This window comes from Rousettus aegyptiacus, unplaced genomic scaffold (genome assembly GCF_014176215.1).
Source record: "Rousettus aegyptiacus isolate mRouAeg1 unplaced genomic scaffold, mRouAeg1.p scaffold_m13_p_12, whole genome shotgun sequence".
Taxonomy (NCBI): domain Eukaryota; kingdom Metazoa; phylum Chordata; class Mammalia; order Chiroptera; family Pteropodidae; genus Rousettus; species Rousettus aegyptiacus.
Genome location: NW_023416287.1, coordinates 37,426,578 through 37,449,652, shown reverse-complemented (window position 1 = coordinate 37,449,652; position 23,075 = coordinate 37,426,578). Strand labels below are relative to the sequence as shown.

Here is a 23,075-nt window from a genome sequence, read left to right as displayed (position 1 = left end):
GAAAACCTGGCACATGACTTAGACTTTCTTGATAAATGAGCATGGCCATAGAGCTCAAAAATAACATTAAATTGGGATACAATTTAAAATTATTGTAAATCTATGAAGCCTGAAACATTCGACTATCTTCTCCCTTTTCCATAGCAATTCAAATGTTATGTAATTATTTCCATGACTAACATTTCTGAACCACTTCTGTCTATAAAACAAATCATAAGGGGTAAGGAAAAGGCCAAAGTCTTCACAGAACCACAGGTTCCTACCTAAAGCAATGCCTGGCTTCATCTTAGGTGGTACTGAGATACAATTTGTTCAAAAAAGGGATATTGCTATCTCTCAATTAAGTGGTTGTTATTCCATATTTACTGCATGTAATTTAATTGCCCCAATACAAACAGCAAGCGTTCCACATATCTTTTTGCACATGTTCACTCAAAAGATTTAAAAATGAAAATAAGAAATCCAATTCAGATATTCAATTAACTGTAGACAGTAAAAATGTCTGAAGACTGTATGAAGTAGTGTCTTATAATTCTAAATTGTTTTTAAGTCCCCTATCTCTGCACTGATACAATATAGCTGTTTAGCAATGAAGATTAGAAACCAATCTTTGTTGTAATTTATTTAGCATGTAAAATAACTAATTAGTAAAAGCTTACTTGACATGAGTTTTGGAATCTGGGCTTGTCCTCTCAACAGCGGCCTGTATAAGTTTCCCTGATAAGTCATAGGTGGTGGTGCAGCATTACTGTAAACTCCAGTTCCTGAGCCTCTCGGCATAACATGGCTGTAAAGGGAGCAATCCAAATGCCATGTAATTATTTTTCATGATTAACATTTCTGAACCACTTCTATCCACAAAACAAATTATAAAGGGTAAGGAAAATGCCAAGTTCTTCACAGAACCACATGTTCCTACCTAAAGAAATGCCTCGTTTCATCTTAGGTGGTACTGAGATACAACCAGAAAAAAAATTACATCTAGATATATCCATCACATCACAACTGACACAAATTAAACAAGCGCTAGTAGCCATCTTCTTACTACTAGATCTGATTAAGATAATGCAAATTTAAAAGATTAACAAAATTTAAATAAAACAGTACCTGATATTAATGGTGATAGCAAATGTTCATTTGTCACACCAAGATTCTTAATGGATAATCATTTAAATATATATTACTTTAAGCAAAAAAAAAAAAAAAGTACTTTTCTTTTTTTGCATTACATTTCAGTTTTTTCTATTACTGTACAGTTGTCTCTCGATATCTGTGGGGGCTTGGTTCCAGGACTATTTGGGGATATCAAAATCTGAGCAGTCCCTTAGGTAAAATGGTGTAGTATCTGCATGTAACCCATACTTGCATATAAGTTACAGCAGGGTATGTCTACACATCACTTCATTCATGTGGATTCAGTGTAGTACTCAGCACAAGTCAAATTCAAGTTTTGCTTTTTGGAACTGTCAGAGATTTTCCCCCCAATATTTTCGATCCATAGTTGGTTGAATCTGCAGATGTAAAACTTAGGGACATAGAGGGCCAACTGTCTACACTAATACTCTGTATCTTGCTATTTTCAATTTACTAAACTATATCAAACATTTCCCTATATTTTTCATAGTCTTCATAACGATAATGTGCATGGAATACTTTACCATGTTGATGTCTCATATTTTACTAAATCACTCCTCTAGTTTTAGTGGTAGTATTATAGGTAACAATGGACTAAAGATATTTGGGCATATAACTTTGTGCTCCTCTAAAATTATTTTTCAGGATATATTCCAAGAAAGAATGTGGATCAAAGTTAAAAGTATCTTCAGAAATTGGAACTCTATTTAGAGGTACTTCTATGTTGCTTTCCAAAACAGTTGAAATAATGTAAAGTTTCTTAAGAATATTTTAAATTTGCAATTTTTTTTTATTATTATTAGGAATAAAGACTTCCCAAACAACCTACCACAATAATAGATAACATTTCCATAGGGCTGAGGAACTATTCTAAGCACTTGATAAATATTAACTCACTTTATCCTCACAACAACTTCATGAGGTAGGTGAAATTATTACTCTAATTTTACACACAGGAAACAGGGGCATAGGGCAGTTTAGTAACTTGTAGAAAAATATCTAGTGGTAGAAAGGCATCTGAATCCAGACATTTAGGATACCAAGCCCATGCTCTTAACTGCTATGCCACACTGTCCTTTACAATTCACTTTATAATACATGCTGATGGCAATTCAATGCCTAAATCCCATTTTGAATCTTAAGGTTTTCCTATGAGTTGGAAATATCTATATATGAGTTATCATTATTAATTAATAAATAACTCATCCATATTTCTCCCAGCCTGTTGCTCTTTTTATCCCAGCTTTTAGTCTATTGTTCTAAAGTCCCCTCTCTATAAATAGTTCTGTGTAACCAGGAACAAGGCAATTCAATAGCTAATAAGGGCAAAGGCAAAAATCAGAAATTCATAGAAAAAGAAATACAAATTATCAACAGACAAATTAAAAGAGATTCAATCTAACTGACAGGCAAAGAAATGAAAAATTCAAGCAACAACAGAAATCACTGTTTGAATACTGGTTAAGCAAAAATCTAGGAGACTGGTGGCTCTCTGTACCAATGTACTGGCTAACACTTTAAACAGATTCTGTCACACACTAATTCGGCTAAAACTTTCTTGAGGGTAAAGAAAATGTATTCTTTTGAAATAACTGTCAGAAAGATAGCAAAATCTCCTGAGAAAATAGTGGAATTCTCAAGCAACACATAAAGCAATATGTAAAACAAAGAAACAAGTGAATTTTAAAAACTGAAAAGCAGAAAAGTCATTAAAATATCTGCAAAAAAGTTGTATTTAATATTATCTTAAATATCAATGGCATAAATACTGACTCAATACTTCGTGGATGATTCAGAAAAAGCAAAATATACAAAGGATAGAAACCTACCACTCACCCCAAAGTCCTGAATGCTGCCTGATCCAGGTGGACAGGCCGCCGGTCCCGGTTAAAGCCAAGCTGGGGCTTCCACTGCCGTCCATTGCTGGATTTTTCCCAGTCACTAGGTTTCAGTACCGGTGCTGGTTTTCTGATCATCAGAAAATAAAAGAGAAAACTGGGATGAACATTGTTCAGACAAAATAGATCTAGATAGCTTATATTTTGTAATTGCATTATTATTACCTTGCTCCTGGAAGCATTACAGCTTTAAAAATGTAATCTTCAGCAAATTGTGGGTCTTTAAAATTAATACTAGAAGAGAACAATACACAATTTAATGATTTTATTGCATTAGCCTGGCTTAACTGTCATGTAAACTGAGGTAATAATCCTGTATAACAATAAAATTCAAAAGTCTTCTCCAAAAATTATTTGTCAATAATTTTGCCAAATGTCTAAATATTCTTAACCAAACTGCCACTAATTCTTACTACATAGCCTTCATGTAACTCTGTGAGAAGAGACATGTTCTAGCTGTGGATGATCATAGAGAAACAGTAGACATTGCCTCAACACTCGAGAAATTCTAATAATATTAGAGATAGGCTGAAGAGATCTACAACAATAACAAAAAACACCTCTGATTCCATTCCAGGCCCTGGCAAAGACTCTCCCACTAGCATTTTAGGGAAGACCAGCTCTTGCTAAAATAAGGCAAAGATGCAAACAACAAAAGAAAAATTTGTAAAATCAAAAAATAAACACAAATAATCCGTAGGGAAAAAAACACTAAACTTCCCAGTTGTAAATTTGTATCCTGCTCTACTAATGTGTGTTTCTTTAACAATAAAACAAGTCACAATTTTAGAAGGCTGTACATTCATCCTTTGAGTATAATAACACGGGTCAAACTTCTTTTCTGGTGATATGTGTATGTGTCTATGTCAAAGATTGGTAGGTGTACAAGTCTTTCTTCTGACACAGCAAAGCCTCTCTGGAACTCTGGATATATGTCTGATTTATACAGAAGGATGCTTATAACATCAGTATTCATAATACGGAAAAACTATAAAACCTAAGTATATGAATAATAATGGAATGGTTAAAGAAACTACGGTTCTACATTAAATTGGAATACTCAGTTGATATTTTAAACATTTTCGTAACAGAACAATGATATAAGAAAATATATACACAACAGACGAGGCACATATTTACCCAAGGGTTATCAATGATATTCTCTGTATAATCAAACATCTCCTTTGTACTTTATGTTTTCTAAAATTCCTCCAATGAATACAAATGACAGCTGCAATCAGTTAAAAAGGGTTTAATTGGACTGTTTTGATATTTTAGAGAGCTAACTTTTTTCCTCTTCAAATAGTGCCACTTTAGATTAGGGCTCATCTGTTATTGAGAAATTTTATTGCAGCAGGATTTTACTGTATATTTTAAGTACACAAAAATAGCTTCATTTATAATAAAAATGCTATGAGTTCAAGAACATCTGAGCAACACTTCATTTACTCAATCTGTTCCTCTTACAACTCATTTTTCACTAGAAACTATTTGTACCTCACATGTTTTCTATTGAGCAAGGTGGCTTTGGCAGGGCAAATCAAGACAGGCAGTGTTAAGAGTTTAAGGGGGTGACAGAGAAAACAGAAGTTATTTGGGCTTATGAGGGCCCATACAAAGTAAAGAGAGAAAATTGGTAACAAAGCAAGACTTGCAACTAAAGTGTCTCAAAGTAGTTCTCTCTGTGTTAGCAGGGCTCTCAGCAGTTTACTAAACAAACTTTTAGAGTGCCCAGTGCATATATCAGAGATCCCCAGTCCCTGGGCTGCGGACTGGTACGGGGTCCGTGGCCTATTACAAACCGGGCCACACAGTAGGAAGTGAGTGATGGGCGAGCAGAGTGAAACTTCATCTCTGTATGTGCAGATAGATGCTCCCCAGTGCTAGCTTCTTTGTCTTGGCTCCCTCCACCTCAGATCATCAAGCATTAGGTTCTCAGAAGAGCACCAGTTCCTGATGCCAAAAAGGTTAGTGACCACTGACATACATGGTCTCATGGTGGCAATAGAGGTATAAACACATCTAGCTTGCCTCCCCTTCTAATAAAGGGCAAAGGAAATGTTTAATAACAGTTTTATAAGGAAGAAAGTGGAAAAGGCAATAACAGGCATAGAAAAGATGCTGACTCAAATCATGTGTGTGCGCATGCCTTGCACACCAAGCCTCTGTGTGGGCTAAAAGCATGTGTATATGGGCGAAGAGGGAGGGGATTATCTCACCTGGGACCAAGGAAAATATCATCCAAAAGACTGTGGTTTAAGGTGGGACAGAACTGGTTACAGGAATGCAGAAGAAATAAATGGAACAAAGACATGGAAAAGGGCCCAAGAACCAAGGAGTAGCTCAGTTTAATTGGAACAGCCTTCTTGATGGGAATATGAGAGAGAAATAAGCCTTTATAAAATGATTTGAGTGACTACATTCTCAATTCTCCCAAGGAGGATACTAGTATCACTGAATAGATATCACAGAATGATAACTACTATCATTCTAAAGGCACAGGACAGAAACCGATTCATTACATGTAACAAATGTCAGATTTAATTCTCAGGTGGTACCCCAGTTGAGAAGGGCTAGATTGGGGTACAAAAGTATGTGAAAAGAAGACAGACTGCTTGAACTGAGATAATGTTGTAAAGGGTTTGTTATGACCACAACATGAAGCCACCTCAAGTCAATAAGAGAGTAAAAGCAATCAAAGATGCAACTCAGAAAGAATCACCCAGCAGTAGTGTGTAAGGGGGAGAGGATCAAAAGGAGTCTTCAACATGTGCATGAGGTGGAAAAGCTGGGCAAACAAAAGTAATGGCAGGGCTAGAAATGGAATGAAGAACATATTCAGGTGAGGACTCAAGATAAAAATCTGCAAGTCATACACAGAAAAAGCTAAAACTAAGAAAATGAAGAAATGGCCAAAGTAGGATGCTCCAAGGGAAAAAGTGAGAATTCTGGGGTACAGAGATAATCTCTCTTGAAGGACAATGGTTATAACAAGAGATTTAATAAGAGAGCTGAAACTAATGTGTGAGAAGACAAATCCACTTATTCATCAAAAATGTACACTTTATGTCAATTATTCCTCAATAAAATTGTTTTAAAAATTCCACTATTCATGCTCATGCTCTAAAAGGAAAAAAATTTCCAAGCTAATGGGAAAATAATCTTCAAGATCTTCCTTCCTTACTCTCAGAGCCGCACTCAACAAAGTGATATATATGGTAGAAACCATTAGGAGACAGGAAAGAAGTATCCAAAAATAAGTTTGGAGGACAAGGGACACTATAATCTCAAAAATTAAAGCATTCTTTTCTGTAGATCTTTGAGAACAATTCGAGACTTACTCTCTCCTAAAATGAGTTAAGCTTTCACTGGTTGAGAGATTTTTGGTATTTTAATTTGCTCCCAAAAATATATACTAAGAACTATTATTTTCAGAAATAACAAAAGCTGAAGCACAACTCAACCGTACTTTTCCAATGTGCTAATAGAAGCCACAACTTAAACAAACCTTCTAAAAGTGAAACAGATAAACTAGACAGGAACCCATTAGGAAAATATCAAAGGGTAACTTTCATCTGGATCCAAACTTCATAAGTTTTTTCGTTTTCTTCAGATTTATATAATTCAATTTCTTTCAGGGAGAGTACTAAATACAATGGAAATAATTTTATTACAGGAAATAATTTTATTATAATAAAATATAGCAGTACAAATACTGGGAATGATAAAGGTAAAAAATTCAGATTATTCATTGACAAATTCTCACCACCAGAGAAACAAAAAGGGTTAATTGTAGAGAGTTTATCAGGGGAAAGAAAGCAGTGCACTGACAAGAAACCACCACTTTCAGGGAGGAAATGAGTTAATAGAACAGCCGATGGACTCAAAAGGCTGCCTAGCTGAGGTAAGAAAATTGTATTTTGATTTATATTAAGTTAAATGTAATTTGGTAATCGGAAGTGTTTTTAATCACTTCTTCCCGGTGGAACAGTGCTTACTTGTCCAGTATAAGCTTCTATCAGATGAGATCAGCTCTGACCCAGGAATAATACAATGGATCCCTTGACAGGCAACCTCCGTATTATTTTTTTACCTGATTGTCTTAAAAAACACACTAAGGACAAAATAAATAAAAAATTAAAACCTAAACATTGTTCAAAGTAAGGAAACTAAACAGTGCTTTTATTTGTATCATAAGTAGCACTTTAAAACTATTTGTAAGAAGACAATACTATAGCAAAGTTTCAATTAAGGAATAGAATGTACAACACTTTTTTTTGAATCAATTCACTTTAAGAATTATCCTTAGAAATGCCATTTTAAGTACTATTATTGTTTGAGAGTGCTATGACACTTGACAAAGAAAGCAGAAAACTCCAAATATCATGTCTTATTTTTATTCTACCTTACCCTGACACATTCCATAATTAATGCTAAATCAGCATACCAGTGTAAACTGTTCTTACAGTGAAAATTTCATGATTCGTATACTTGACATTTTAAAACAAAGAGTTTACAGGACTTGAGATGTCTTTTCTGACATTCTAGCAGAAGAGGTTAACTGGTTCAGTGTCTTGTTAAGTATTATAGGCAGTGAAAGTTAAACCTTTCTGAGTTTCCAGCCATTAAGCTTGTGTACTGACTGCATGTCTCCACTTCCTTTCAGGCGTTGGATTTTGACTTATCTGCTTGCCAACCACAAGTCTTACAATCACTGAAGTAATGATTACATTTTAAAAAATCCATCTTCACATATATCTATTTTTAAAAAAAATCTCCTTGAAGAGGTAAAACATTCTATCCCTTCCCTGATACACCCAAAAGTGAATACAGAAAGTTTGAGAAACACTCCTCTAAAGAAATAAGTTTGGGCTCTTAAGAGGCTTTGGTAAACACTAGTTCTAATACTACGAGCAACTGAGCTTTTACATTAAGTTTAGAACAATGTTGGGTGCTATGAGAAAAACTGACAATGCTACTGATGAAAAGAATATATGTAAAGATTATATAAATTGAGAACCAGGCAAAATGGCATAGATAGAAGAAGCTTCACTCATCCCCTCTTGCGACCACAACAAAGTTGAGACAGAAACACAGAGCAAATAGCAAGCAGAGTCGCCTGGGGGTCTAGATGAACAGAAGCACTACAACTAGGGAGAGAAATAAGAAATCATGCTAAAATGGTTGCAGGGAGGATGAGGCAAAGCCACAAGGCTGCCCAATCCCAAGCGGCTGAGTGGGACAGAGGCTATGGCAGTGGCAACCAGCAGCAGCAGACGCCTCTTAAGGGGGCAGTGTCCATCAGTGAACTTTTGCAGTGATAGACCTGCTCAAGTTGAGCACCAGCACCAGGTCAGTTGCTCGGGGGTCACCAGGGACTTACAAGGGAACACTGAGTTGTCTGAGCGAGGACCAGAGGCAAGGCTATTTCCCAGGCAGAAGTGCCAAAGGTATCCATTGTTCCTCTGTGGAGCTTTCCCCTCCTCCCAGTGAGTGGATACAGTGCTGCCATAGCTGAGACGTCCTCTAACTGGATAACAGAGGTTGTTCCACCCAGAAGATTCCCTGAAACTCTGCCTTCCCCAACTCATGACACCACCCAAGCCACATCCAGGTGTGTCGTTAGGGAGTCCTGTGCCATTTACTGAGTAGTCCCAAGACTCACACTGGTGGCAGCTGATCTTGGTTTCTGGCATGGCCCCTTGATGTAACTGTAAGCAAAGCACTGTGAATTGCTTGCTGAATCTTAACAGGTGGCCCTAAAGGGGCACAGACTGGGGCTAAATTTGGCCTGCAGCTGAAGCCCTCTCAGGACTGTGCCACTGGACACCTAATACACAAAGCTATGCTAATAAGACCAGGAGACTTGGGAGTTTTGCTTAGTACATAGAAACAGACACAGAAAGGCAGCCGAAATGGGAAGACAAAGCAGCATATGAGAGAGCATAACATAGACCAAGAAAAAATGGAGTGAAGTAATCTTAACAGATGCAGAGTTCAAAACAGTGGTCATAAATATGCTCAATGAACTTAGGGGAAGTGTAGATGAACTCGGTAAAAACTTTAACAAAGAGATTTAAAAAACACAAAAATGGAAATGAATACATTATCTGAAATGAAGAGTATAGAAGAGGGAATCAACAAAGTGGAAGAAGAAGAGGACTGAAATACCAATATAGAGAGAGAATGGGAAAGCCAACGACACCCAACCGGAAAAACAAGAAAAAAATAACCAAGAATATAATAATAATTTAAGGAGCCTATGGGACAAAATTCAGGGTATCAATATCCATGTCACAGGGGTACCTGAAGAGGGGAAACAAGAAGTTAAATATATATTTGAGGAAATAATGAATGAAACTTCCCTAACCTGGTGAAAGAAATAAGACATACAACCCCAGGAAACTTAGAGAGTCCCCCAAGAAATGAACCCAAAGAGGATCACACCAAGGTTAATGCCAAAGGTTAAATACAGAGAGAATTTTAAAAGTAACAAGAGGAAAGCAATTAGTTAACTATAAGGGAGCACCCATAAGACTGGCAGCTGATCTGATTCAAAAGAAACTATGCAGGACAGAAAGGCTTGGCACAAAATATTCAAAGTGTTGAAAATCCAGGATTTACAACCAAGAATACATTACCTGGCAAACCTATCATTTAGAGTCGAAGGACAGATTAAGAGCTTCCCAGACAAAAAAAAAAAGCTAAAGGAATTAATCAACACTTAGCCAGTATTTGAGGAAATGTTGAAGAGACTTCTTTAAGAAGAAAAACTTGTATCAAAAAACATGAATAAAGAATGGTAATAACTACATACTTATCAATAAGTAATAACTACATACCTATCAAATGGAAAAGAATTTAGTGCTGCAACCAAAAGATAGGAAAAATGAATGGATAAGAAAACAAGGCACTTATATATGGTGCCTACAAGAGACTCACTTAAGCTTAAAAGATATGGACTAAAAGGGGATAGAAAAAGATTGTTTTGATGGACCTAGAGTATTGCGCTGAATGAAGTAAGTCAGAGAAAGTCAAATACCACATGATTTCACACATATGTGGAATCTAAAGAACAAAATAAACAACAAAAACAGAAACAAACTTGTAGATACAGAGAATATTTTAAGGGCTACTAGACAGGAGGAAGTTTGAGGGGACGATGAAAAATGGCGAAGGGATTAAGAAGTACAAATGGATAGAAAATAGTCATGGAAATATGAAGTGTAGCATAAGGAACATAATAAAAAATGTTGTAAAAATATGTAAGGAGAAAGAGGGGTACTTAATTTAGTGGGGTGACCACTTCATGAGTTATATGGATCTCTAATCACTATGCTGCACAACTGAATCTAATATATTATTGTATGCCAAGTATAATTGAAAAAAAAAAAAACTCATTGAATTGTACAATGTAAATATGAGCAATTAATTGTCTATTATCCTTTAATACAACTGGGGGAAAAAGATTATAAATTATAGATTACCTTTTAGAATAGAAGAAAAGTAATGAAGGGTAGCTTACAAAGGGAAGAGCATTCCAAACAATGAATGGAAGGCACAGAAGGAACCAGCCCGGTTAAGGAGGAGGTGTTCCTGAGGAACTATGGTGATTCAGGCATAGAATTACAGCTTTTCCAAATTATGACAGGCCTTGAAAAAGCAAAGGAGTGTAATTTTACAGGCATTACAGAGTAACCAAAGATTTATGAGGGGTGGCAATGTTTAAGAAAGATAAGCCTTACATCACAGGCTAATATATTCAGTGGGAAGGATAGTGGAATAAATCATCTGGGAGATCACTACAGTAATCCAGGAGAAGAAAATACAAAACAGGCTCACTGGGAAAAGCCTGATATAAAAAAATAATTGGAAAGAAAAAAATGTTCCAGAATAACAGTGCAGACATTGGGAGTAATGTTAAGTGAGAAGCCAAAGCATATAATGGGCTCTTAAGTCTCGGCAACTGGGGAAACAAGAAGTCCAGGGACAAAAAGGAGAGATCAGCAAGAAGAACTGGTGAGGGCCATGGAACAAAGAAGTCAGCTTGGAACACTGAGTCTGAGGTAAAACAAAGGTGTGTATGTGTGTATCTACTCTAGATAAGTACAAAATCGTGCTGCCACACCAGGAAAATGACTTTCTGCAATTTAAAATCATACACAGGATTTATATATTTAAAAGTTGAGAAAGGATTACTCTAAAAATAAATACTATGTCTAAGCAAATTACAATGGTGGAGAAAGAGCAGAATTAGTTAAATTAAGGGAGACAGTTCAATAACCTCTATAATATACTTTCTCAATGCTGCAGATAAGACCTAATGGGATGGTAAGAACCAACCTAAAACTCAACTTGAGGAAATGACTTTTCAAATACGGAATAGAACAGTAAATGAATCTAAATAGAGAAAGGGAAGAAATGCTAGGAGTCAAAATAGTGAGAAAAAACTGACAACTAGCACTGCAAGCTGTATTTTCAAATTTTCATTTATAAAGCAAAAATAACACTGGATACGAAACAAGCCCTGAAGCAAACACACAAAAACTGCAGTAAACTGAATCTCGGTCTCAAAAGAAATGCTGAAAATTATCTTATAAGGTAATTAACTACAGTCTTTCATGAATCCCTAGGATATTAACTCAAGTCAATTTTATTTGGAGGTTATTTCAACATATACCTGAATGAGCACCTGGATATGAATTTTGTTTTATAAATTTAATGATCTTGTGAACACAGTTTATACCAAATAATATCAACGGCACTTTCAGGATCAGAAACATCCAACTAAAAACAGCATCATACAAAACAAAAATTTCAGGATTTATCAATTTTTTAACTCTTCCCTTGGGCAAGACTATCCTAGTTACAAAGTTAAGTAGAATGAACTATTTCTAGAGAACTGGACAGGAAGACCCTTGAAAACATGCAAAAAATTGAGGACAAGCAAACATGTGACAATCCAAAGAGAAAACTAGAGGGATTAACAGGTCTGAAGTACTGAGGCAAGCCAGCGACCTCGAAGGTTAAAACGCAGTGTCCACATGGGATCTATGGGAGCCAGACTGCTTTTGATGGGCAGAGGAGCATGGCTTACAATTTTGAAATCCACCTTTAACAAAAGAGCCCGGAGACAAAGAGCCAGGAAAAACTATGTGTAAAGATAAATAAAAGCAACTAATCTAGGAAGACTTTCCAGATTCATAATGGTTTTATTAAATAAAAGTCTTTCTAGAATGGCAGTTGCTAGCTAAAGCCATTAAAGATAGGAAAATAAACATGCTTATACTTCACAATAAGAAATCTATGTAAAATCTAAACTATTTCCTGAGAGTAAGAGCAATAATAAAAATGAGTAGCTTTTATGAAATCCTTGAAATGACTAGGGTGTGTTTGCCTTATTCTTGTCTAAAGACTGAAGAAAGGGACGACATAAACTCTGCCATGGAGATTACTAATTATATACAATAATTATAAAAATAAGTAAGTTTGATTTTTATTCTAAACAGTCATATTACATTTCACATTATTTTTACTCAATAGAAAACACAATCAACATTGAAAAAATGAGGTATAAATAAGTTTTCCAGATAGTAGAAATTAGTCCTTTAAGTTTATAATAACTGCTGATTGGAATTACCACAAATTCATTTATTTCATCTTAACCAAAATAAAGTATTCAACGGTTTTGTTTTTAAACTCTGCAGGGCCACAATTATAACTATAATTAAGATAATCTGTTAATTTATAGTGAAGCTGTATGGGCCTCTGGTATGTTGAGCTCTGTTTGCTCCCATATAGCAAATCATTCCTAGAAACTCCGATTTTCTACTGCCCACTTTCCTTAATCTGGGAAGAATCAGAGGTTGTCAAGGGAAACCAAAAAACAGAGAAGAAAGCTTGTTAAATCAGTAACCTTAACAATATACATAATTTAAAGTCAAGAGGCTCTGCTCTGAGGTATGCTACACAGCGACTTCTCCAAACTAAAAAGGATTGATGGAATAATAGCTATTTCCTTGTGAATCACAAGTTTTCTTAAACTTATTTGCAAATTCAGAGTTGTGTTCTGAATGACATGAATTTTGGAAAGCTTACCTGATCGCAGCGTTCTGTGTCAGATCTCGTAACATGGGAACAGGAGAACATACTATTCTAAAGAGAAAAAAGAGAAGCAGCATCTAGTTGTAAAGTATAACCTTTTAGCTAAGTAGAAGTAAGATGGTGCTGTTTGTTAGGCTTTAGGAAAGAGAAATCATTAAACTACACCAACTAAAACAATATAATTGTTTCTATCTTTAGGACCCTATCTCCCTTGTTTGTAATCTCATTAACAGAAAACAATTATGGGCAAAGGGCTTAAATTGGAATTTGTAAACAATACCTACAAACCAATAAGGGAGGATAGAAGGGACAAATAAATGAATAGAAACATAGAACAAGTATTTTATAAATGAAGAAAATCAAATAAATATGGCTTTATTCTCATTAGTAATCAGAGAAATGCAATTATAAACTACAATAAAGTGCCAATAAGCATCCATCAAATTGACAAAAATTAAGGTTATGACAATTCCAAGGCTTTGCAAGAACTGAGAGTAACAAGATATCTCATAAACTGCCACTGAGATTATAAAACTGTCATCACTTTTGAAAACGAGATTTTTATCTAAAAAAAAGAAGACACACATACCTAACATATGAGCAGCAATTATATTCCTAGATAGACACCCTTGAAATGCAGTTCTCAAATTCTGATCTCAGAATCCCTTTACACTCTTAAAAACTGAGAAGCCCAGAGTTTTTGTTTATGTGGATTATATCAATCAATATTTGCCTATTAAAAATTAAAACTAAGAAATTTAAAAATATTAAATATATCAGTAATAAACCCATTATCTGTTTAAATAACATTTTTTATGAAACAATTATTTTACATAGCAAAACAAAAATAAGTGAGAAGAACATTACTGTTTTACATTTTTGAAAATTTATCTTAATAGCTGGATTCTCTTATCTGCTTCTGATTCAATTTCTTGAGGTATCTCACTACATTTAGTCTCTGGAAAACTCCACCATACGGTCAAGAGAGAAAAAGAGTGACAAAAGCAAATAACATCTTAGTATTAGTATGAAAATAGTTTTAACTTTGTGTATCTTCTGAAAAAGTCTTAGGGACTCCCTAGGCTCCCTGCACAAAGTGATATAGCTATTATTATGTTATACAGCTTTGCCTTGTCTTTTTTAGTACAACAGGTTTGTTGTTGTTGTTTTGTTTTCTCACTATTACTAGAAAATAAAACATTTAGGCAACAAGGTAAAAATGCTAACTAAACTTTGTCCCAGTCACCTCAATTATTACAAATGAACACTTACTGATCTGGAAGAATGGCTTCTTCATCCAAGGAAAACTTTCCTTGAATCCCATGACATAGTTCAGGTGGTACATCCATTGGCTATGGAAAAACGTATTCCTGATTACACACCCAAAAGAATGGAAATCAGTAACTCAAACATACACTTGTACACCAATGCTCACAGTAGCATTATTCTTAATAGCCAAAGATGGAAACAACATAAGTTCTCATCAATAGATGAGTAGATAAACAAAACATAGTATGTACATACAATGGAATATTATTCAGCCATAAAAAAGTGACATTCTGACACATGCTACAATTAGATAAACCCTGAAAACATGCTAAGTGAAATGAGCCAGAAACAAAAGGACAAATATTATATGATTCCATTTATGTGAGGTATCAAAAATTCGTAAATTTATAAAGACAAAGAGTAAAAAAAAGGTTACCAGAAGCTGGGGGAGGGAAAAAAGCGAGATATTGTTTAATATTGTTTAACAGGTATAGAGTGTCTGGTTGGAAAATGAAAAAGTTCTGGAGATGAACAATGGTGATGGCTTCACAATACTGTGTATGGTCTTAATACCACAGAATTATACAATTAAAAATGGTTAAAATGGTAAATTTTTTATATTTTACCAAAATTAAAAAAATGTATTTCTGATGAGTTAACCAAATAACCATACTGTTTAAAATCACTTTATCATTGAAAAGAGACTATACCTCTGTGGAACCTGTCTGATATAGCTGTAAAATGAAGTCATGGAGTAGGTGATGTTTCCCCACAAATAAGACATCGCCTCCAAGACTGTTTCTTCTAGCTGGGGGGAAAATAAGAAAAGAATAAAGATAAAACAATTATATCTGGAAGAGCAATTTTTATGAGAATAAAATAAGCATCTAAATTTTAAAAACTTAATTATAAAGCTTACAAAAAACAACTTAAAAGTGATAGACCTGCATGTATGATGTGTCTCCGTAGAAGGAAAAAACATTTGATAACAAAGTTTCGAAGATCAATGACTATCATAAAAAAATTATCATTAAAATATACTTGAATATAGTATTATGAGACAAAGTTTCTTACTTATACAGAACTCAATTTCTTACTATAAGAAATAAATAAACATTCCTTGAGGAAACACCAATTGTATCATCTAATAACAAAGATTATTCTAAGGATGGTCAATAGAAAAATTATTTCTATAGGTTTATTATACTAGTATTGAATAAATTTTCCAACAGAGCCAAAATTTGCATTTTCCCTATACTTTTAACTGTCAGTAGTAATGACAAAATACCACTTTTTATGCAAAAGAACATTTCAAAGTTAGCACTCTGAGGACAAATGCTTATTTCAACCTAACCTTTCAAGCAAAGTTATTGTTATTTGAGGGAGACAATGGGAAGAAGGGAGAGGGAGTAAATTAATAATACCTTACCAAGGCAAAACTACTTTTATGTGTGTATGTCATGTAAGAATCAAAAAGTTTAAGGATGTTCTTGAAGTGTTGCTTTCTTATAAATTTAACTACTTTTGTATGTGTATGTCATGTAAGAATCAAAAAGTTAAAGGATGTTCTTGAAGTATTGCTTTCTTATAAATTTAACAGACATTGTAATTCAAAAATTTTCATTTAATTACTATTCAATTTATGAATAATAAGTTTTAAGAAGCAAAGATAACATTTGTTACAAAGAAGTATAATTAATGATTTATGTCCTTCATGGGAAATTTGACAAATAAAAAAAAGGTCGAAGTTTATAAGAAAATGTAAACTCTATATTACAGAGATTCAATGGTGACCAAGGGGAAGTATAATTCTTACTTTCTTCTGGGGTGAGGTCTGGGTACACCTCTTCTAGGGCAGCTCGTAGTCTTCGCTCATCCACAAATGGCAACAGAGCAACACCTGGGGAAACAAATGCACACCACACACCTTGGCTATTAGGATCACCTAAATTCCAACTTATCATTGGTCCAAATAAACATTGCTAGTAGAGTATCCCTGCTAATATCAAAACATTTTGGAAGTGAACTCTGTTTAGCCAAAATTGAAGTGTGAATACTTTCTACGTAGTAGTAGAAGAAAAATTCTGTGTTTTCCATCCTTAAAATGGCTCATATGGAAAATCACGTTTGCTGAATTGTTAACTCTCTGATGATAAAACTGTTGATTTAAATCAACAAATTGCCCCCTGGACATCGGTCTGTGTTCTGGACTTACTAGGATGCCCTTGGGCAGGCTAGTAAATCTTCCAAGTGTGTGAGATATCCTTTTTTGTTTTTCTAAGACTTGGTTTCTTCTTTTGTAAAAAGAGATCACACAACTAAAATACTCAGAAGGTCTGTTTAACTAGAATACTTGGGATGTCTTTTCCAGCTCTAAAACTGCATAGTATTCTTTTTACATTTTAAAACCTAATAATTTTTATGCAAAAAAATTTTTAGAGACTTGCTTAAATAACTGGGGGTGGGGGTAGAGAGAGAATAACAGATGTTCATTTTCAGGCTGAAAATTGTCCTTTGAGGTATGCTAGAATTAAAGTCATTGTTTTACCTGCACATACAGGCATAATTTTCAAAGAAGCACACCAGTAATATAGCATCTAGTACTAGAAAAATATACAAAATGATTAAAGCTAAATATATTCTGCTTCTATATATACTAGAATATATAGTATTTTGGCTAAATAAAAATTTTAAGTAGCAAAGAGAAATGGTAAATAGGGCTAAATTACTTTGAAACTACTGCCACTCAAAACTGTTGTATTTGTGATTATTGCCCTTACTGGTCATCTAAACCATAGGGAATAATCAAGGAAAAAGAGTGAAAGCATGATTTTAACAAATGTGCTTATTTTCCTAGAAAATCTATGGCGGAAGAAAAGGTTAAAATGATTTGCTGAAAGAAGCTATGGTGCAAAACAATCCTTGGCTTATTGAATGAGAGACTCTTTATTGTGTTTTACAATCAATCATCATCACACACTTGTCAAGTGGTAAATAGCTCCTTGAATTTAATAATAATTTTATATTGTCAATCTTACAAAATTGTAAACAGAAGGAATGAGAAAATAATAAATACACAAAGATAAACTTTAAGTAATAATTAATGTCAAGTATTTAAACTAAATTTCTAATACACTTTTCAACAGTTTCCATGGAGTAAAAGTCAGGCTCCACACAGACACTATCATGTTTCGACATCTCTCAGGATCCTAACAAGGTTTCAATGAGTGCTAGATGGAAGGAGCAAGTCTCCTCTCATGCATTAATCACAAAGGAAACAAAAGATACAATAATAAATCTATTTCAACCCAAAGTTACTATTAAAATTACTCTCAATCATTGCTAAATAGCAAATTTTCACATGTAATTCTTAAAATACTTATCTTTTACAGAAATACTTTCATCCCATAAATCATATTTGCTCACATTTTTACCAAAAAGAGAAAATCAGTTTAATGAAAAGAAATAATATTTAAATTTTACCTTGCCATGCATATTTTTTCCCATTCAAATCAATGGCAAAATCTTCAGGATAGAAGTCAATTATACTAGAATCCTATGTCAGGGAGAAAAGTAAAGATTCAAAACAGAAGTCACATGTTTCTGTTAAACATAATTTGATACAACTTTCACTCAAGTTATCAAGCCTGATGAAAAAATGAGGTTTCATTCCTTTTAAAATCTGTTATAAGGTCATTAATCCCAAGTCTAGTAAAACAAAATTAACAATTTTATTTGAAATGATGAAAAAAAAAACCCATTACTATAGAATTGTAAAGCTGACAACTGTGGGCCAAAGACAGAGAGTGAAGAGTTTATTGATTGTAATAATCTCTACTTCCTGGGTGGATCTCACTCTTTCTAGCTAGCTAGCACACAGAACAGGCTTAGACGTGATTTCAGAAAGACCAGTCTTTTGAGCTCTGACAGTCACTTCACAGGGCTGGAACAAGTTAAAATAATGACAGGTAGGCTGAGAACAAAACGACTGTCATACAAATTTCCCCAAAACACAGTTTTATTTACTAGGTAGAGTACTAATGACAAGGTAAGCAGGGTGAAAAAAGTAGTGAAAAATATACAGAAGAACTTAAATATTTTTACTTTATTTCTGAATTTCACTGTCTCAACTGAGATGCAAAAGCAACTGTGACTAATGTTAGTAAAACATATGAAAACACCCCAGTTACCAAGACACTCAAAATACTAAGACTTACAGGATCACTCATGAGCTTCCGCCATGATGGAGGTAGAAAGTTACCACTTGCAGCTGGAAAAACTCCCATCAGTTGTTCCAGTGGTTTAAACTTCAAGGAAGAAAAAAAGGCTTGAAGACACAATTTTTATCTAAGCCTGAATTCTACGAATTTTATGCTCTAATAATCAAGCTTACCGGTTTAGTGCCCTTCTCAAAATCAGAAGGCATGTCTGCAATACCTTCAAAGTCTGAAGCAAATGGTGCATAATGGAATGGATAATACCACTTCCAGGAAGCACAGCCCTATAATCATTAGAAACAACAAAAACAAAAATCTATGTTAATGACAGTTACATTACAAAAACAAACAAAAATTAGAACATTAACTTACAATACACTGTTTGTAAAATACATGACTTCTAGTATATATTCCATATATAAATTTTTTTCCAAGAAGTCCTAGGTTATTTTGATTAAATCTGAACTTTTTACTTTATATCAATAGATCCTTCATTTAAGAAATACTGCAAAGCATCTTTTATAATCAGTTAACACCAAACTTTATATTTACAGACATAAATTGGTCAAAATTTTTATCCTTAAAATGTTTGTTGACATTTTTCTTCAATTCTAGAGTTGTCATTATCAAATAAAATGAAGAGAAGTTGCAGCTGACATTTACTAAACCTACAAGTGGTAAGGGACATTACTGAAAGTGACTAAGAGTAAAACAGCCAAAAGTTTCATTTTACAATTTTCTCTTGTATTTTCATTTCAAGCAAACCCATCAGCAAGATAACAAAAGCAAGTTATACCCATAGAAAAGAGAAGTCTTCCTGATGTGTGTTTTGACTATGCCTAAGGAATTAAAATCTTGATTTTAGGAATAAAACATGAATTTAGAGTATTTTACAATTAATACCATATTGCAGGCTTAGTGTGTTACATTACTTTCTACTTACCAACAAACTTCATCTATTCCCAGATCATACCAAACTAACTTAACTTGCTCTTTGAGCACAAAATTAGGTTTATCTAAAGGTATTACATCCCCTATATGTCTACTTAATTTCTTACCAGTCTGTTATCTCAATTATCAAAGACTTTTAAGTCAGATAGAGATTACTCCAATTAAAATACACTTCATTTAACATCACTACAATACAAGGAGGAAACAGTACCATTCAAATTCCTTTCAAATTCTTACCAGCATTTTCCAGGGTTTGTCCTTCGTCTTTCAAATTCTTACCAGCATTTTCCAGGGTTTGTCCTTCGTTCGGTCACTTAGTTACTCAGTTATTTTGTTATTCCAATTAAAAAACACTAAACTTTAATCATTTGAAAGACAAAGTACACTCAACCACACTACCTGATGCTGAAATCTTTTAGCAAAACAAAAATTAGCTTTGTTTATATATTAACATCTAAGGAGCTTTACAAACAAATATCATTTAAGGTAATGAACTTCTAAATAGGAAGCATTAAGAAAGTGAATCTGGGTTTAATTTCCAAATATAGCTCAAATTACTATCTTCCTAAAATGATTAGCTAGAGATTGCAAGAAAATATTCTTTCTGTACCTGGTAATAATATCGAAGAACCCAGCAGAGCCCTTCAACGTAAGATTGTACAACTTTACGACGAAATTTCTCGTCAGCTGCATCAACATCAAATTTGTTTTTATAGTAACGTTGCTTCCAACCAGCTTCCCACAGCCTAAAAACCAGACAAAGCCAGTTTATGTTTAATAAATACACTTTCAGTAACTGTCTACTGATTTAGCACCCAAATCAATTTATATTTAATATCCAGGTGAAATGTAAATGAGTTAAACGGTAATGCTAACACAATTTCATTTAATTATTTCTAAAAAGTCCACTTTCACAGGATTTATTATCAACTTGACAGTTAAACATCATAAACCCAAACACTGATTTTAGGAAGACCATTATAAAACTACACTTAAAAGAGGAAAAAAATAACCATTTATTAAAGTAGATATAGAACACTTATTTGCTCGAATTTTCTTACTGCTTTATATGTTTTTGATTGTGGAACAATTCTTAAACTCAAATACTGAAAGTATTTATTTTATATACATCAAGTTCCTCAATTTGTTAAAATACATTTAAACTATACAAAGAAAGTCAAATTACTGTTAAAAAATGACTTGCATAAATGGTAAAAAAAAAAAAATGATTTATAAAAGAATAATCTAGGAACCACACAGAAATTTTGTGTATACCTACTCTCCATATCCTTGGGCCTTATCCCTCTTTCAGATAACAGCTGTTGGCTTAATAGAAGGACACACAGATGTATGTATGTTCTGCTAAAACTGAGAAGCAAGTCAATCAATCCACTAAATCATTACTAATCACTGAAAATACAATATGAAGAACCACATTTTCACCCAAGGTATATATTTTTTAGTACTCATTTCTCATTCTCTAAAAGATTAAACATTTTATTGAAGGAACACAAAGAAGCCAAAGAACACTACAGAATAGATCAAGAACATCAAGATGGTTATCCATTAAACAGCTATTTTCTACCAAGCACCAGATCTTACCAATTAATTGCAGTCATGTTTCAGAATAGACCACAGCAATTTTAATTCACCACACACAAGGGATTTATAAACATCGAGGAGAAAATATCAATGAAATAAATGCTTAGAGACCTCCAAACATTCCTTGATAGAAGCATTTCTACCTTGATTATCAACAGCAACAGGATTAAACAATCAAGTATTAAATAAATCAAGTTAGCTATTAAGCTGGTATTGACTATGATGGCTACGCAGTAAAACAAAAACACTCTAAGAGAAAAGTCTAGAGTTATGAAAGCAGAAAATAAAATCTCAGATGAGGTAAATGTCCAATCACAAGTCACCACAGATCTCAGAATCTGACATCAAAGAATGTTAGAAATGGAGACTATACATGACATTTGTGAAGTTTCTAATCATAAATATAAACTAAACACACCATCCACATCCTACAAAAGTAGCATGAGCTGTGGATCACTATTGTTCAACTTTGAAATATATCATTTTGCCAAATTCTTAATGAATTATAATTGAGTGTGGCCTTTTGTACTTGTAGCCCAGGCTTCAAACCTCGATTTAATTACACAAGAGGCTGTTAATCTTATTTAATATCCTCAAACTTCTGGGTAAATTAAAGAATTGAAGTTTCCTACTGTAAATATTAAATGTACAGCTAAAGGAAAACTTCTCTGCCAAGAAACATAATGCAAGATAATGCAAATGAAATGCATATGCAAGTTTGTGGTTTTTAAAAAATATACATATTTATCTCTTAACCAAAGGACTTTTGCATTATCTCATTTTGATGAATAACCTTTTCAACTGAGAAGATTAAGTAAACTATATTAAGTATCCAAGTATAAATGAACTTTCTAGGTTAAGTAGCTTGAAAATTTAATCTTGAAACAGTAGCATTCACATCACACAGTCAGAGCTAAACACCTCATGCCTAGCAGATCTAGTGCCTGGTCTCAGAGGGAAAAGTGGTTTGGAGGACAAAAACCTGCATGCATACTAATCTGGATACTTAGGTTTAACAGCTATAGCTTACATATCTCACTGGAATTTACTGACTATTCCAACCCTCCACATTAATTATCAGTGGATAAAAAGATCACAGGCAAGCATCTGAAGGCACTGCTGCTCTAAGCTAAATAACATTAATTAAATTGCATCTATTTCAGCAATTTGTTAACAAAGTGCTACCAAAAAATGGCTTCACCTGACGTTATCCTCTGGCTCAGGTTCACTGTCACTGTCTTCTGCTTTTCGCTTAATTCCTCCTAATGGAGACGGGGAGCCATCAGAAGTGAAACTCGTATTAGGAGATACTGAAGGACTCTGCAAACAATCACAACATTACAGAGGAAGGATTTAAGTATGCATTTCACATAAGAAGTTACATCCAACTGCCATTACCACCATGCTTCACAAAAACTTTTCTTAAAGCTATCAAATAGATATGGTAAATATATTTAGAAAGTACAAAGACTGATCTTGGCCTACTGCACCTACCACCCCAAAAGAGTAATATGGAGTACCAAGATTCCTATGCTTAATATAAAAAAAATTTGAATATTTTCAGGGTAAAAACTGCTTCAGAAGAAAAAAAAATTTTTAATTTTACAGACTTTTAAAATAATAGGAGGTGAATACTTTTTCCTTTGGTGGTTCCCTTGTGTTATAAATTCATGATCACTTTCCCAAAATAACAAAGTTATAAATGGAAAAACATATATAAATATAGATACACACATAAATAATGTATAAATAATATATTAAAAAGTCAGTGCTCAGAGTCGGGCCTGATTAGTACTTGGATGGGAGGCTACCTAGGAAGATGAGGTGCTGTAGGCATCAGAAATAAAAAAATAAGGGATTGTAGGTTGACAAGGTCCTTGCAATCTGTGAGGTCAACTAA

General features: G+C 33.9%; 1 protein-coding gene across 2 annotated transcripts in view; it reads right to left on the bottom strand.

Moving 5' to 3' along the window:
* XRN2 (5'-3' exoribonuclease 2) overlaps positions 1 to 23,075 on the bottom strand; it is a 75,974-nt gene that overhangs the window by 29,728 nt on the left and 23,171 nt on the right. For both annotated transcript variants that reach the window (XM_016126368.2, XM_016126370.2), the window contains 12 exons: positions 22,377 to 22,495; positions 20,184 to 20,319; positions 18,799 to 18,906; positions 18,623 to 18,712; positions 17,889 to 17,961; positions 16,222 to 16,305; positions 15,116 to 15,213; positions 14,409 to 14,488; positions 13,131 to 13,187; positions 3,198 to 3,266; positions 2,971 to 3,102; positions 660 to 787 (listed from right to left, as the gene is read on the bottom strand). In XM_016126368.2, the coding sequence (XP_015981854.1) occupies positions 660 to 787; positions 2,971 to 3,102; positions 3,198 to 3,266; positions 13,131 to 13,187; positions 14,409 to 14,488; positions 15,116 to 15,213; positions 16,222 to 16,305; positions 17,889 to 17,961; positions 18,623 to 18,712; positions 18,799 to 18,906; positions 20,184 to 20,319; positions 22,377 to 22,495 (1,174 nt within the window). The remainder of the gene's footprint in view (positions 1 to 659; positions 788 to 2,970; positions 3,103 to 3,197; positions 3,267 to 13,130; positions 13,188 to 14,408; positions 14,489 to 15,115; positions 15,214 to 16,221; positions 16,306 to 17,888; positions 17,962 to 18,622; positions 18,713 to 18,798; positions 18,907 to 20,183; positions 20,320 to 22,376; positions 22,496 to 23,075) is intronic.